Source organism: Fulmarus glacialis, unplaced genomic scaffold (genome assembly GCF_000690835.1).
Source record: "Fulmarus glacialis isolate BGI_N327 unplaced genomic scaffold, ASM69083v1 scaffold38730, whole genome shotgun sequence".
NCBI lineage: Eukaryota > Metazoa > Chordata > Aves > Procellariiformes > Procellariidae > Fulmarus > Fulmarus glacialis.
The window spans coordinates 1-14,036 of record NW_009190299.1 but is presented as its reverse complement, the minus strand read 5'-3'; the positions used below and the strand labels follow the sequence as shown (position 1 = coordinate 14,036).

The 14,036-nt window shown below is 39.2% G+C and overlaps 1 protein-coding gene across 1 annotated transcript in view; it reads left to right on the top strand.

Moving 5' to 3' along the window:
• The window catches only part of LPGAT1 (lysophosphatidylglycerol acyltransferase 1), a gene marked incomplete at its 5' end in the record, with an annotated part of 35,011 nt that extends 31,799 nt beyond the window's left edge, over nucleotides 1-3,212 (top strand). Inside the window, one exon of the mRNA XM_009585124.1 lies at nucleotides 1,941-3,212. Within this exon, the coding sequence (XP_009583419.1) occupies nucleotides 1,941-2,092 (152 nt within the window). The remainder of the gene's footprint in view (nucleotides 1-1,940) is intronic.
• Nucleotides 3,213-14,036: the final 10,824 nt, after the last annotated feature.

Sequence of the window (14,036 nt, the reverse complement as noted above, 5' to 3'; positions counted from 1 at the left end):
GATAAGATAACCTTGAACACTGCAGTAACACAAATGAGATTACATTTAGCAGGACAAAAGCACTTGGAGACTAATTAAAAAAAAAAAACAAAAAAAAAATTTATAAGCTAGGAGCTTATCAGTTGGAAATGAGTAATTGTATACTGAAGTCATCATGCTCCTCATTCACTCTGATCATAAGCCAGCTGGTGTGATGTAACTAAAAAAGTAAGCAATGTCATCCTACAGGTCAACAGGAGAGGGTTTTCACCAGTGCTACGGAAATACTCTTCATTGTACCAAATCTGAAATCTCATCTGGAAATTCTGCCTACAGGTCCGTCATCCCCGTTCAAGAAATATGAATTGAACCGGGAAGAGGGACAGATAATAGGTGCTAAGATGATTAAGGGGAAGGAGGAGTCGTTTCTGTGAAGGACAACTAAAAGTGCTTGGCTTGTCTCAGCTAGGAAAGTGAAGGATTGTTTTTCCTGTAAGATACGAGTTGGCTTGGGAGAGGAGGAGGGGGAAGAGACAGTTGCTATCAATACCAAGGAAAAAGGAAAGTTATTTAAACCAAAGGTCAGTGTTGGTACAGGAAAACAAATGGGCCATGGAAGAACAAATGTAGCGTAGAGTGGACAAATAGAAGCTTAGCAAGCATGGGCCATGGAAGAACAAATGTAGCGTAGTGGACAAATAGAAGCTTAGCAAAGAGAATTACTAAATAATAATGGGGAATAATGGTGTGGCAAATCTGCCCGTGTGTGAAAATACATATCAGTGAGAGGAGGATGGGACTCATCAAGGGGTTTTTTTAGGTTTTTTTTTTTTTTTATTTAAGAGTGTTTGTACAGGAAGAAAAGCTTTGTCTTAAATGCTTGATTGCAATTCCTCTGGTGATTGCCAGTGTGAAGCAGAGGTAAGTTGCTGATGGTATCTAATTGCCCAAATTCTGTGGTTTCTAAGATTCAGAATTGACACTGCTATATCTTTACTCTTTGAATCATTCATCTCTTGTCCTTCTATGAGTAGTTGTGACTCCATAATGCTGCAGCAAGTACCTCATCTTCTCTGGTATATTTGGAGTTTTTATATCCACTGTTCAGGATTAACAACAACAAAGTGGTTCATATCATATAGGCTTTATGCATGTCAGTAAAATGTAGTGCAAATTATTAACTATGCTGATGTAAATACATGCCAACAGTTTGCGTATGATCATAAAGCTCTGATGTATTCAGACAAATGTAATTTAGTGTTGTAAGTCAGAAAAGGTCAAAATAGGGAAAAATGAATTTTTTTTAAATCATGTCAGCTGTATCTCCTGCCAGTCTTTCTCATGTAAACAGACATTTCAAAAAAGTCTTTCTGGAAAACTGAATAGCAAATTGCAATGCTTCCTTAGTCTATATGACTGACTGGCCAATGAATGTTCAAACAACATAGGGAAACTATTGTTTGGAAAAAAAAAAGTGCATGTGTGTATGTACATATATATTCAAGGAGAACCTTGGGAGTGTGCATGTATTGCTTCTTCACAGTATACAAAATCATTACCAAACAGCTGTAAAGTTTAATATGGAGTCCATTCAATTTGATCATGTAGACATTAACATAACTTCAAAAACAACACAGAAAACTTAGCTGACAGTTGGATCTTCCTGCAAAGGTTGAGGATGGCTCCTTTTAAGGAATGCTTTGAAGTTTATACTTCAAGTTTATATCCAAATGAGATGTAAATTGTTCTTAATAATAAAGAAAAGGGCTTTTTTTTATTTTCTTGGAGATAACTGATAATGCCAGAGAATTTTTTTTAAAGTTTAACAGCATAATGCAGAAGTAACCAATTAATTGTTTGTGGACACTGTTGCTGGGACAAACAGTGATGGTAAAGAATAATGCATTAAGGCTACCGTTCCTGCTGCAGAAGCATTAAATGTGTTTCGTTTTCTCTTTTAGGAGCTTTTCCTCCCCTGCAGGGTCAAACAAAAGCTATTTCTCGGGAGATGACCCTCAGTAACCTGTGGCTAGTCGGCATACAATCATTTGCGTTTTTGTCAGGCGGTATGTGGTACTGCATTTTTCAGTATTTTTATCATTGCCTATTTTAAAAGTGGAATGGGACCTGAGGACACATTGGGAATCCAGGCTCTTGCAAATGAATATCATGTTGTATGTACAAGTGTGAATATTCAAGAGTAAAGGAAAATACTGGACGGACTCTTACCTCTCTTTGGGGAAATTTTAAACTCCACTAAAAGTGAAGATCAGTAACATAGTGACCTGATGATGTATTATTTTAAGAATTGTCTGTATTTTTAAAAATGTATACTCTCACCCACACTTAAGCAAATTCAGCATTTGGACAACAGGTGCAATCGTACAACCACCATAGAAGAATGTCTGTGACAAGAAAGCTCTGTCACCACAAGTATTTCTCGGCATTGTAGTTAGAGCTCAGAAAATTCAGCAACTTGTCTCTTCAATAGTCTGTACAGCATTGGTGTGGTAGAGATTCCTCGTTTGCACAAACTTGTACTTTATTGCAACTCATTGTGCTGGAGTCAAAGATACTCGATGGAGCTGGTGGCGGTATCTTTGCGGCTACGCAGTCAGCAGCTGTTGTATTAGACACATTGATCTAAAATCAAGACCCAAATAAGATCCAGCGTCAGGTGTGTTTTGTGAGGAATCAGTCCTCAAAAAAGCATCGCAGCATCACAGTGTGATTAAAAGCTATCCACATTTGATGAATCAGCCCATCCCTGCTGTGGTCTTACCATCAGCTCTCCGAATTCTGTGTGCTGCCAGTATCTCGTATTATGAGGAAACTTGGAGAATATAAAGTCACTTGGTTTATTTTCCCGTTTTGTTCAGATCTCAACGATCATTATCAGTTTTCAAAACGCACTTTTAAAGGTGAAAATACAGTGAAGGAAAGACATGAAACTTAGGGAATAGGGGAAAGCTTTATTTGTCACACATTGGAAGCCAGAGCAATTCTAGCTGTTTCTGAAGGTCTGCTGGTGCTGCTGGTGATTTTTAGCCACCTTCGTATTTTGTATACTGCAGTCCAACCAAGGTGACCTTTGAGTGGTTTATAGAGGCCTTTTTCTCCCCGCTAGTTGCAACAGCGCTAAATATACTTGTGGGAGAGTTTAAATAATTCAATGCCAACCATCTTAATGTTTTGCTAAGGAGTAATAGAAGAAAAACTAGTTTCTTAAAAAAGAAAAAATAGGTATAATTGCTATCATAAATCTGTAAGAAGATACTGCTGCAAAAAAAAAAAGTATGGTAAATACTCTGAATAACTACATGGAGGGCAGTATTAATTAGCTCACCACTGCGCTAAAATCTTACTGGAAGAAGGATGAGTTGAATTTAAAGGCAAACTGGAACAGAAGACACCTTCAGATGTGTAACATAGGATACTTTTGAAAGCATGTCTATGAGGTACAATCTTACTTCTGGCAGGTCTAGTTGGCATCGTGTTTATGTGATTATACACAGATTTGAGAGCTGTTCCTAAAATAAAACTAATCTCTCTAAATACAAGCAGGGTAGCCAGAACTTCAGATGTTGGCATACTGCCTTTTACAGAGTAATTTTACTGAGAACAAAGTAAGCCCTCAGTAGTTTTGGCTCTGAGTTAGCCATATTGATCCCCATTCTCTCTCGCTCACCTGCTACATGAATCACAGTGGGTGGTGTGCAGAATACAAAATGTAGTCAGTGTTCCCTTTGCGGGGGGAGCTAAGAGCGTACCAAAATATGAGACAATGCCAATCTTCCTGATTTAATGGAAAAATACCTAGTCAAATATGCCACTCCTATCCCCCCCAAAAGCAGTAGTTTTATTCCAAGGTAGCTCAGTGGGTTGGTTGCAAAATGATACACCATAGTAAGTTCCCCTGAACTATGAGTCCCCTCTTTGACTTAAAAGAACCACTGCAGCTGGGAGGCAAAGGACAGTGGTTGCCTACAGCTTAACATTTTAGGTAAGATACTGTTTCTAAATCCCATCACTTCACACCCAGCCACACACCTGAATTCTGGTGTAACATAAAATCCATTTAAAAAGAAGTGAAAGGGAGGCAGTCTTGGGAGTATTTTTATTTTTCTGTTGCTCTTACTAAAGTACAGCTGATGGAATGAATGTATTTAATCTGCCATTTTATAGGAGGGTGTTGGGGCTGTCCAGCACCGTTACCATGTAAGTGGTTATGTCTGCTGCACGTGGGCGTAAAAAGACTCTCAAAGCTGCAAAATGCAGATGGCAAACGACTCACTTCTGTCCTCCACCAGGTGGTTTGATCAGAACCACGGAGATGCCCACAGTACGGCTGGTTTTATTTTGAGCTAGGACAGACTGGGGTGATACAAAAAGGGAAGTTTATATCAGCAGATTGCACAGCAGTAACTCACATCAGGAGGTTGTTCTTTATAGACCCTGTGAACTCCATGTCAGAGCATACTGTTTTTTCAAATGCAGTTGTTTGTTTTTTTTTTTTTTTCTCCAGTGGATTGCAATCAATAGTGAGTGTTCACATGCTGCCTAAAGAAATTAGTAATGCGCAATAATGTTTCAGGTAATAATTTGATTTATCTGGTCCTGTTCATTTTCAGTTTGTTCCTCCGTAGTTCTTACTTTTGCAAGACATTTGTTTTCAAGCACTGATTGTTGTTTTGGTAGGGTGAGTAAATAGTGTTAGGTCTTAGGCTTCTTTCCTGCCTGCACTGGAAAATGTGAAGAGACCCTGACGTTGTGTCTCCTTACGGCTGAGTTGCTGTAGATGACAGTGGAATGAAACTGTTGTTAAGAAACTCCGAAGTACCCTCCCAGCATGAACTTGGATGCTGCTTCAGGAAAGAGAATAAATGGGATAAAAGAAGTTTTTTCTGTTAAGGGAAAAACATAAAAAGTACACAATATATAGGAAATTCTGTGCTAAAAATACCACGCTGGTCAAGACCATTTGGAGCTTAGTAGGCTAGCTTGTAAAACGTAAATTCCTGTCAGTTGCAGTTCGGTTCTATATGATGGCAGTGGGCCGGTGTTACAGTTGCAGTGGGCATTTTGCTGCGCCATCCATGGGCATCCTCTTCTGAAGAGTTCAAAATGCATTGGACAGAAAATGATGTTAATTGAACCATACAGTTGATCACAAAATGGTTAATTAATATAACTTTGAATTTATATTAGGAGAAATATAATGGAAGAATGTATAAAGTGATACAGAATGAAAAAATTACAGAAAAAACGCTAACTGAAAGCTGTTGCTCACAGAAGTGAGAACACAGCATTTTAAGTGTATTGTGAATAAAGATGGTTGTCTGCCAGTGTTGCACACAAAACATCTGTATGTTTCTATGTTTAGTTGTTCACAAACAAGTTGTTCCCACTGAAAGGATGTAAGTCCTAATGGTTTAGCATTACTGCTCTTCGAATCCCATTACATGAAGAGTATCTGCCCATTCACAACGAGCAGTGTTTTCTTCAGTGCCCTTTGAGTGCGCCTTCCTTACAGGTTCTCTAGTATTTTATGTACAGTTCTGTCAAGCTTTTCAACAATGATGTCTCCTGCAGGAGGGATTTTTTTTTTTTTTTAAAGTTGCTCTCATCAGATTTGGAAAAGCAAGATTTCAGTTTACCGCGCTCGCTGGAAAATGAAAAGCTTCCTTCTCCCTCCTCCACCCCCAGCGTCAAAAATAAGATGCATCTTATTGAAGTAAAAATACAATGATCACTGTGGTACTGTTCATTATTCACTTGTTTTGCAAATGATGTAACTGTTTTTTTCTGTCTGACACTGCCATAAAGTGCTGTTAACTTTTTTCACCTGTTTGTACAAGATAATACAGATACCGATCACTGTGTGTGACAGGATTCAACTGCTCCACTTTGCCTTGACATAAAATTTTGGGACCAAAGGTACTTAAAACTGGGATTTCCAAATCATGAGACCGGGTTGGGTGCATTCTCTTGATAGTCAGCTGGAGATTTTGTGGTGATCTGATACAATTATACAAAATAATTATACACCTGGGGTACTGTATTGTTTGGAAATAATGGAGCCATATGAAATAAAGGGTTATTTTGCAAAATTGCATATTTGATAGTTTTTACACTTTTTTAAAAAAAAAAGAACAATTGGAAGAGCAAAATTGAAACCATACTCTGGTTTAAAAATATTTGCATACATTATGAACACTTCTGAGCAGCTTTATTTTTCCGTAAAAACTGTAGACTACCTGGCTGTGATACAAAAGAAGTCTTTAAAAGGATTCTATGCATTTTAAAGTTAAACCTTTTATTTTCTCATTGGATAACGAAGTAATTTTACACTGAACAACTGTCCTGTTAAAGTGAGTTAGTTCCTTAAAATTACTCTACAATGGTGTTCATTTTGTATGATAAAAATTCGTTTTCCTGATACCAGTTATTTTCACCTCCAATTTTCTCCTTCCCTCCTGTGTTACCTCCATTTTTGCTTTGTATGATAAAATGGATGTAGAAGCCTGTAGTGACTCTCAAGGATTTTGCAAAGGGCTGGTCGTGTTTGGAATTATTTTATGGAACTTATTTCATTGCATTTTTTATCAAATCTTTCCAGCAGCCAAGATGTCTTTCAGAAATGTAGACAGATACCAGAAGCAGCATTTCTCTACAGAGATTAGTAGGTGTCTTTTCCCATTATTTTTTTTGTGTGGCAAAAATAAAGTTAATTTTTTTTCAAGATTATTTCATGTCCTTCTAATCCTTAATAGACGAGATGATTTTCTTTGGTTGTATTTGTTGTGCTTCTATCCAACAGATACACAATCTCTACTGTGCTTACCATAAACACAACAAATAGCAAAATAACACTTGGGTTCACTCTACAGCTGCAATGTTAATTTATGGTAGATAATGTTGCTTATTAGAGCTCTCATCAGGAGGGACACAGAGGCAAATGTTTCTATGCCAGAAGTGGTAAGCGGGGGAGCGGAGCAGTCGGGAGGAGGGGGGAAAGCAGCTTCTGCAGCCCTTGCTCACTCCAGCACCCGCTGGAAACTCAAGCTGCAGAGTTCCTCCGCAGGTCACTGCCTAGCAATGATTCCCCTTGAAGTTCCTGAGAGCTGAGGGCACACCAAGAGCAGAACCTGGGCCCCCATCCACCCTCCATTGCCACCATCCTAGCGAGATGTGGATCCAACCTTTTTGCGAGCGAGGCTGTGATCATTTTGTAGATACGTATATTTTTTAACAGAACGGTCTCTTTTTGAACAACTTCAGCTAGGCAAAGCAATATCGAGTGGAACGGCGCCGTTCCTTCTGTGGCCCTGGCATCTCTCGCTAACGATAGCGCTTAGCTCCGTGTCACCTTTCGTGTTAACTGCTGGTGCGTAATACTGCAACGTAGAACAAAGAAAAAAGGAACTCCTCGGAGCATAGTAAGACATCTTGCACAATTTCCAAACCAGCGCCACGGTTGTAGTTACGTCTACCTCTTTGTTTCCCTTCTGGGTTTTGTCTTGTTTTTCTGTGTGGTCGTCTTCTGTTTTTTTTGAGGGGGAGGGAGGCAGTGGGAGGGAAGACTTGAAATCTGAATATAAGACACTGGTGGGGGATCCAGTGCTTACCAGCTGTGTTGTCATACTGAAAAAGCCATTGTTTTTAATTCCTGCCTAGTATGAAATGTTTGTTTTTAAAAAATCCTTCTTGCCGGAAAGAAAAATGTATTTTTAAAAAGAAAAAAAAAAAAAAAAATCCCTCTTTTGGCTATGAGAATGTCAGCTGTATGAGTTGTGACCATATCATGACATGCTGATCAGATATAAATAAATTTTTATCTCTCAGGACTCTATCTTGTATTTTTACTCTTCTGGTAACTGTCACAGGTTTTCTGAAAGGCTGCTCTGCATTTTTAAATATCACTAATTTCAGCTGAGGCAACAAATAAAAAAGGTATGTGATGTCATGTGTGCATACTCCGGTTTACAAAGAAACATCTCTTGTTAAAATTTAAAAAAAAAAAAAGCACCCTGTGAAATGTACCGAAAGGCTTGCTGCGGATTAGCGCAGGGCACAGGGGAATTAGGTTCCAGGTGTTTTTCTCCCTCTGGCCCTCCCTGACTCTCCAAGACCTGCCGTGAGCTTCAAATATACTACAAAATAGCGCGCTTAGCCGACGGGGCGCGCAGAGCGAGTACATAACTTTCTAGCTGATTGTAAATGGGCGGCTTCTCTTGAAAGAAGTTGTGGAGAAATGGGCAGAGCTGTAAGAACAGGGCTCACAATGGACGGGGGAGTCTGAAGTGTGGGCAAAAACGGGCGCCTGAGACGGTCAGGCATGTTATGTGCTGTAGTTACCTTTACTTTTGAGATCACAGTATCTCTTTCTGCAAAAAAGCCTTTCTTGTTGGTATCTTTATATAGACAGGATCCATTAGGACTTAGATTTCCCATATGTCCTTAGGTTCTCTGTGGAATAAGGAAGAGGTCTCTCTGGTCGGTTGTCCTGTCTAATGTCAGTCTGGTTTTGTACTGAGTTAGCCAGTTGGCTTGATGAAGACTTCTCCATGAGGTTGGAGAAGTGATACATCAGGAACTTCAGAGCAGCTAGTGCTAGCATCTAGTGCAGCTGAATAAAGGTGCTTATATTTTTACTTTAAAAGAAAAAGTTGTAGAATTTGTTGTAAATGATACTATTGCACAAGTACTAAAGGCTGACAAGAATGGATAGGTTGATCCCTGCGTATTAAAGATGGCAAGGAACTCGCTGGATTGTGATGTACAGATTTTTTTGGAAAATTGGGAAAGTGGATGTTGTGACAGTGATAAATAAGGTCAAACTCCAGGTCCATGCAATGAGTAAATAATAAAAGCTAACCTCAGTAAGGCCAGTCAGCACGGCTTTGGGAAAAAGCAACAGTGGCTTTGCTAAACAAAACTACGAAACTAGACTGGATGAGATGGCAAATGTGGCTGATTATTGTGTGACATTTTTAATCTCACTTGAGAGTCTGAAGGAGAAAAACTATGAAAGATCAATTTATATTAAATTGCTTTTGAAGAGAAAAATTTCCATTTGCAGTTAACTAGTATAATTCTCTGCAGATCTGTTCAATGATACACAATGTTTTTATAAATGATAGGAAATAAAATACAAATTTTTTTATTCTACCAATTTGTTATTTATGAGGACAAGTCCCTGAGTAGTCCAAATGGCTTAGTAAAGAGTGTCTGACAGTAAGCATCGTAACAGAGGCAAAAGGAAGGTCATCTAGCCACAAAGATTAGATGAAGCGTCTATCAGGAAGAGAAATTGTCCCAGAAGACAGTGACAGTGAAAAGAATTGAGAGACTGGGGCAACTGATGGCTGCATATGAGTTTCTGTTGTAAATAAATACACATATATAAATAAAAGATTTGACTCTCTGAGCAGAGAGGCCAAGTAGGAGCAGAGGGCAGTAGGATTTCTGTCTGCAGCATTAGTGAGACCATATATTGAATATTGACGGAAAATGGCTAGACAAGATGGAAGAAACAAATGTCTAAACCAGTCTTTCCCGCCCCACGGTGTCCTTACTTCTAGGTTAGGCGTGGCTGGCTGGCAGACTCTGAGCTGAAATAAATGCCGCCCAGTCCCTTAGTAAGGTTTTCTTCACCTCTGAGGGGTGGCTGGCTGCTTACTGCTCCTTCAGCTGTCTTGTCTTTGGTGAAACTGCCCACTCCCAGCTCTGAGCTATGGCTCTCTAACTCATCTGCTTGTTACACCCTGGACCTTCTTTTTTTTTCCTTGCCCTGCAATCTTGGTTGTTTTTTAGGGAAGAATCATTCCCCTTCATCCACTGGCTCTCCCCTCAGAAGCAGCAGACTGCATCACACAAGAAGTTAGAAGCTGAAACTTCAGATTCAGATGCAATGATGTTAAGCACTGCTGCTGATTCACTTCTGTCACACCCTCACCTACCACCAGCAAGTCCAGTCAGCCAGCCTGTCTCCTTCTCCTTGCACACATCTCCTTTCCTGAGGAGGAGGTGATGGGTACAGCAGCACCATGAAACCCAGCCTGCCGGTGCTTTCCTCTGAGGTGAAGCTGTTGGGTTTTCTCTTCCCTCCACACTTTTGAAAACGCTGAAGATGCTTTTGTTATTGTTCTTGGTCTTGTTGTGTTCCCTCATCTCTGTATTTTCTTAGGCTGACACACTTGGGTCTTCCTCATCAGCAAGTATTTGAAGGGGAGAAACCCCGACCTAGTAGATAGGGGCTGTCCTTCTGCACCTGTATCTTGAAGTGCACAAGATGTTATGCATCCTTCTGAAAAAGAAAGAAAACTCTCTCCACTGGACGACACGGTAATTTTCCTGCATTGAAAATGGCAAACTTAAAATTTGTAGAACAGAATTGATGGCTTGGGGGCGGGGGGCTGCCACTGCTTTGACTGAATACTCCCTTGCAGCTGGTAAAAGTAGTGGAACGTTCTATGCGCAGTGCTCTGCTCTGTTACACCACAGCCAATGGCTTACGGAGCCTATGCTTGACAAGCACAATTTTAAGAGCCTTCAGAGCTGAACCTCATATGCTATAATTAGGGTGGGGTTGTTTTTCCAGGAAGTTCCTTAGCCAAAACTGATGACAAAAATAAGTATAAATATTATTTTAATAGACCAGTAGAGTCTTAAAACTAAGCTCTGTTAATTGCCCACAAGCCTGCAGTAATATTTGCTGAAACAATGTTGATTAACCAGTGCTGGATTAATTTCTGGCAAATAAATTTTCTCCCACTTCTCTTTATTCCAATATTGAGTATTGATTCCATTGTCACTTAAAGTTGTAGCTGATGGGTTTTGTTACTCCAGCCATTGCCCTACGGTAATACTAATAAGTTGTGGTTTGTGTTTTATGTTTGCCCTATAGCTGTTATCTAATGTTTAGAACAGTAGTATGTTTTGCAGACAACTAAGTATTTGCGAAGCGGACAGAAGAACGTGTATGGGAGGACGGCCTCCAAAGGTTGCCTGTAACACCTACTGCTGTGTGCCCCTTACACAAGTCTCTCAGTTGTGCTGAGAGAAGGATCTAGATCAAGATCGATTTTTAGCATTAGTCATTGAATAAACCTTCCCACACAGACACAAAATGAAGCTATACCAACCCCACCCCTAAAAGACCCCAGACAGAGCCAATTAAAGCTACAAAGGTAATCCAGAAAAACTTATTTTAGTGGAAGAATGAAGTCTAGTCTGCTTAGTTTATCCAAGGGAAAGTACAATACAATTCTATTATGTACAAGTACTCGGCAGGTGCTGTCAGTCATGGACTCCAGTATGGAGGAAAAGATTTAAGATGCAGCAGTTGAGTGCAGAATGTAGCCGAGTTCAGAATGAGGAGGTGGGGGAAAGCCCCAACTTGGGTATGTGTTCGGTACTCCATCCCTCAAGTCTTGAAATCAAAACTGTTGTCTTAAATATTTTATTACAGAGCTGAAATAGAAGTAGGTACTGTTTAGCCTAATTACAGTGGGAGGTTGTGACCTACATTATGCAGGTAACTAGATTAGGTAATTGTCATGATGGGTTTTGGCCTGAAAATCTATGAAACTTACAATTTTATTAGTAGCTAGATGGCCAATGCTTTTTTTAGGCTTTTAACTTCTCAACACTATGTTTCTGTTTTCTGCTGCAGGCTTACAAAGACCCTAATTCTGCAAGAAATAGCAACAAATACAATACTAATTTTTCAGACTACTCAATAATTTTCATATTTGGAGTAACTATTAAAAAGCCTTCCTTTATTAAGTAAACACAGATGATAGGAGCTGCATAGAGAATCAGGCCCCAGATATGTCGGAGCCATTATCCTCACACCCAGAATAGCCAAGACAAGTGCCTCAGGGAAAATTGTAAGGATGCCTGGAGTGGACAAGCGTCAAATAACCTTGCTATATATAGGGATTTTCTTCCTAACCCTTCCATTAGAAGCTGGCTTAATGTCCTGGCCCACTGAAATTTATATCCTTGTTTTGTTTTCCTTTTAGTTTGCCTCCTCGGTGTCGGTTTTGTTTTGTTGTCCTGCTGCATTTTTGAGCTTGGGGAGGTTAATGAGTCCTGCAGGCTACTTACAAGCTCTTTCAAAAGTCCATTTTGTTTCAGAAGAAGCTTCATTCGTTATAAATGTTCTGTCTTTGCATTGGTTGTTCCTTCCCTCTTGAGTTATGAGAGGTTTAAACAAACAAATCCCTGATGTAGCTTTTTTCCTCTACCTTTCCTAGTTTTATATACCTCTGTCAGTCTACCATGACTGAGGATTTCTCTGAACTATTTAAATTTCTATTCTCATTCTGGTAGATCCATCACCTGCATAGTTAAGTTCCTTCTGCTTTTTATTATAACTTTCAGAGAATTGATTGTCCTATCAGTATAATTTATTTAAATACTTATTTAAATACAGCTTGATGGTGAGAGGATTAGATTTATTAATGGATTTACCATCAGTGATTTCCTGACTCCAGTGAAACATATATAAATCAAACAATAAATATGTTAGCAGCTGCAGCAAAAAATCTACTGCCAATAGTTTTTAGTTTCCTGTACAAAAATACACACATTTAATTTTATTGCATAGTGAAGGAGACTAAAAAGATAAAGCTGTTCCATAAGGTAAAGTGAGTAAACAGGGAATTTAGTTCCTTGAACCTAGTCTGTCTGTCTTTAAGAAACACAACAAAAAACATTCAGATGAGGTTAAGTTTAAGAAGCTTCTGCTGGTATCTCCCCGAAATCTTTGAGAACCAAGCAGTTCTTTGTAGAAACCAACATGCTGCTACCCTGAACCAGAGCCACTGGTCGAGAGCTCTCTGGGGAACAGCTCTGTCTCCCTAAAGATCTATGAAAAGTTGGCCTCTGATTTTTATTTGTGGCCCTTCAGTTCATTTTACGAAAATAAATCCAAAATATTCAGTTAAGCCTAAGGGTGAGGATGTGGAAAAACTATATATTACCATGCAAAAATGTCCTGACCTTTATTTTCTGGTTTGCATGTATCCCTCCAGCACTTTGTTGTGTAAGGAGGGATTATATATGCTGTGTATGGTAATGCAGGCAGCACAGCAAACCTGGGTGTATTAAGGGTACATATCACAAGGTTAGAAGTGCCAGTTGCACTAATTAGTGCAATCCTGACTAAGAACAGTTACATGACTTTATTTTTAACGAGCACAAGGATTATGGGATTTAGATAGAACAATAATCTATTTTTATCTCGTATTTTGTAAGCTCAGAAGATGAGTCAGGAATAAGCTGCATAGTAAGAAAGGCCAGAGCCATGGCTAAATGAACAAAACTGCAGGAACAAAAAGTTCCTTGCTTCGCAGCACTGCATGGAAGTCTCCAGGTCATGGCAATAACCCTTACCTGATATCAAAAGTGTGTGTTACAATGACAAGGTAATGTACAAGTGTGGCACCCACCTAGGAAATTTAGTATGACAACTGGGTTTGTTGTTTTTTTTTTTTTAATACTGCGGTGTTTGCAAGTCAGGAGGGAAAGAAAATACATTTGGCTAACAATTAATTATACTTATTTATTCTAATTGCTGCATCATCTGCTATTGAAGGTTAAGAAGGCTAAAACTGTTAAAAGAAAAAAAAAGCAACAACAAAAAAGGAGCTGTAGAAAACTGCAGCTTTTCAACTGATAAGTCTTCCTCTATGTCATAATCTGGCAAAAGGGGTATAAGCTTAGTGTTTTAACTTCTTCAAGGATTCTTTAAAGACAGTTGATGGTTGCAAGGAATAAGGGATGCCCAATCTGTAAGTCGGTCAACTATGTTGTCATTATTGTATATGGCGCTCGATTAGAGAATGCCCCAAGGCGGCACCACATCGCAGTTTCACAGGCTACAGGCTGTGTAAAGTTGAACCAGAACAAACTCAAACAATAAGGCTCCTGTGTCTAAACCTGACAACTGAATAAGCTACAACTGAGAATCCATTTCTGGCCGTTTGTAATGTGTCCTATCATGCTTGGGGCTGCATTGATTTTTAATTATTATTCTTATAAAAATA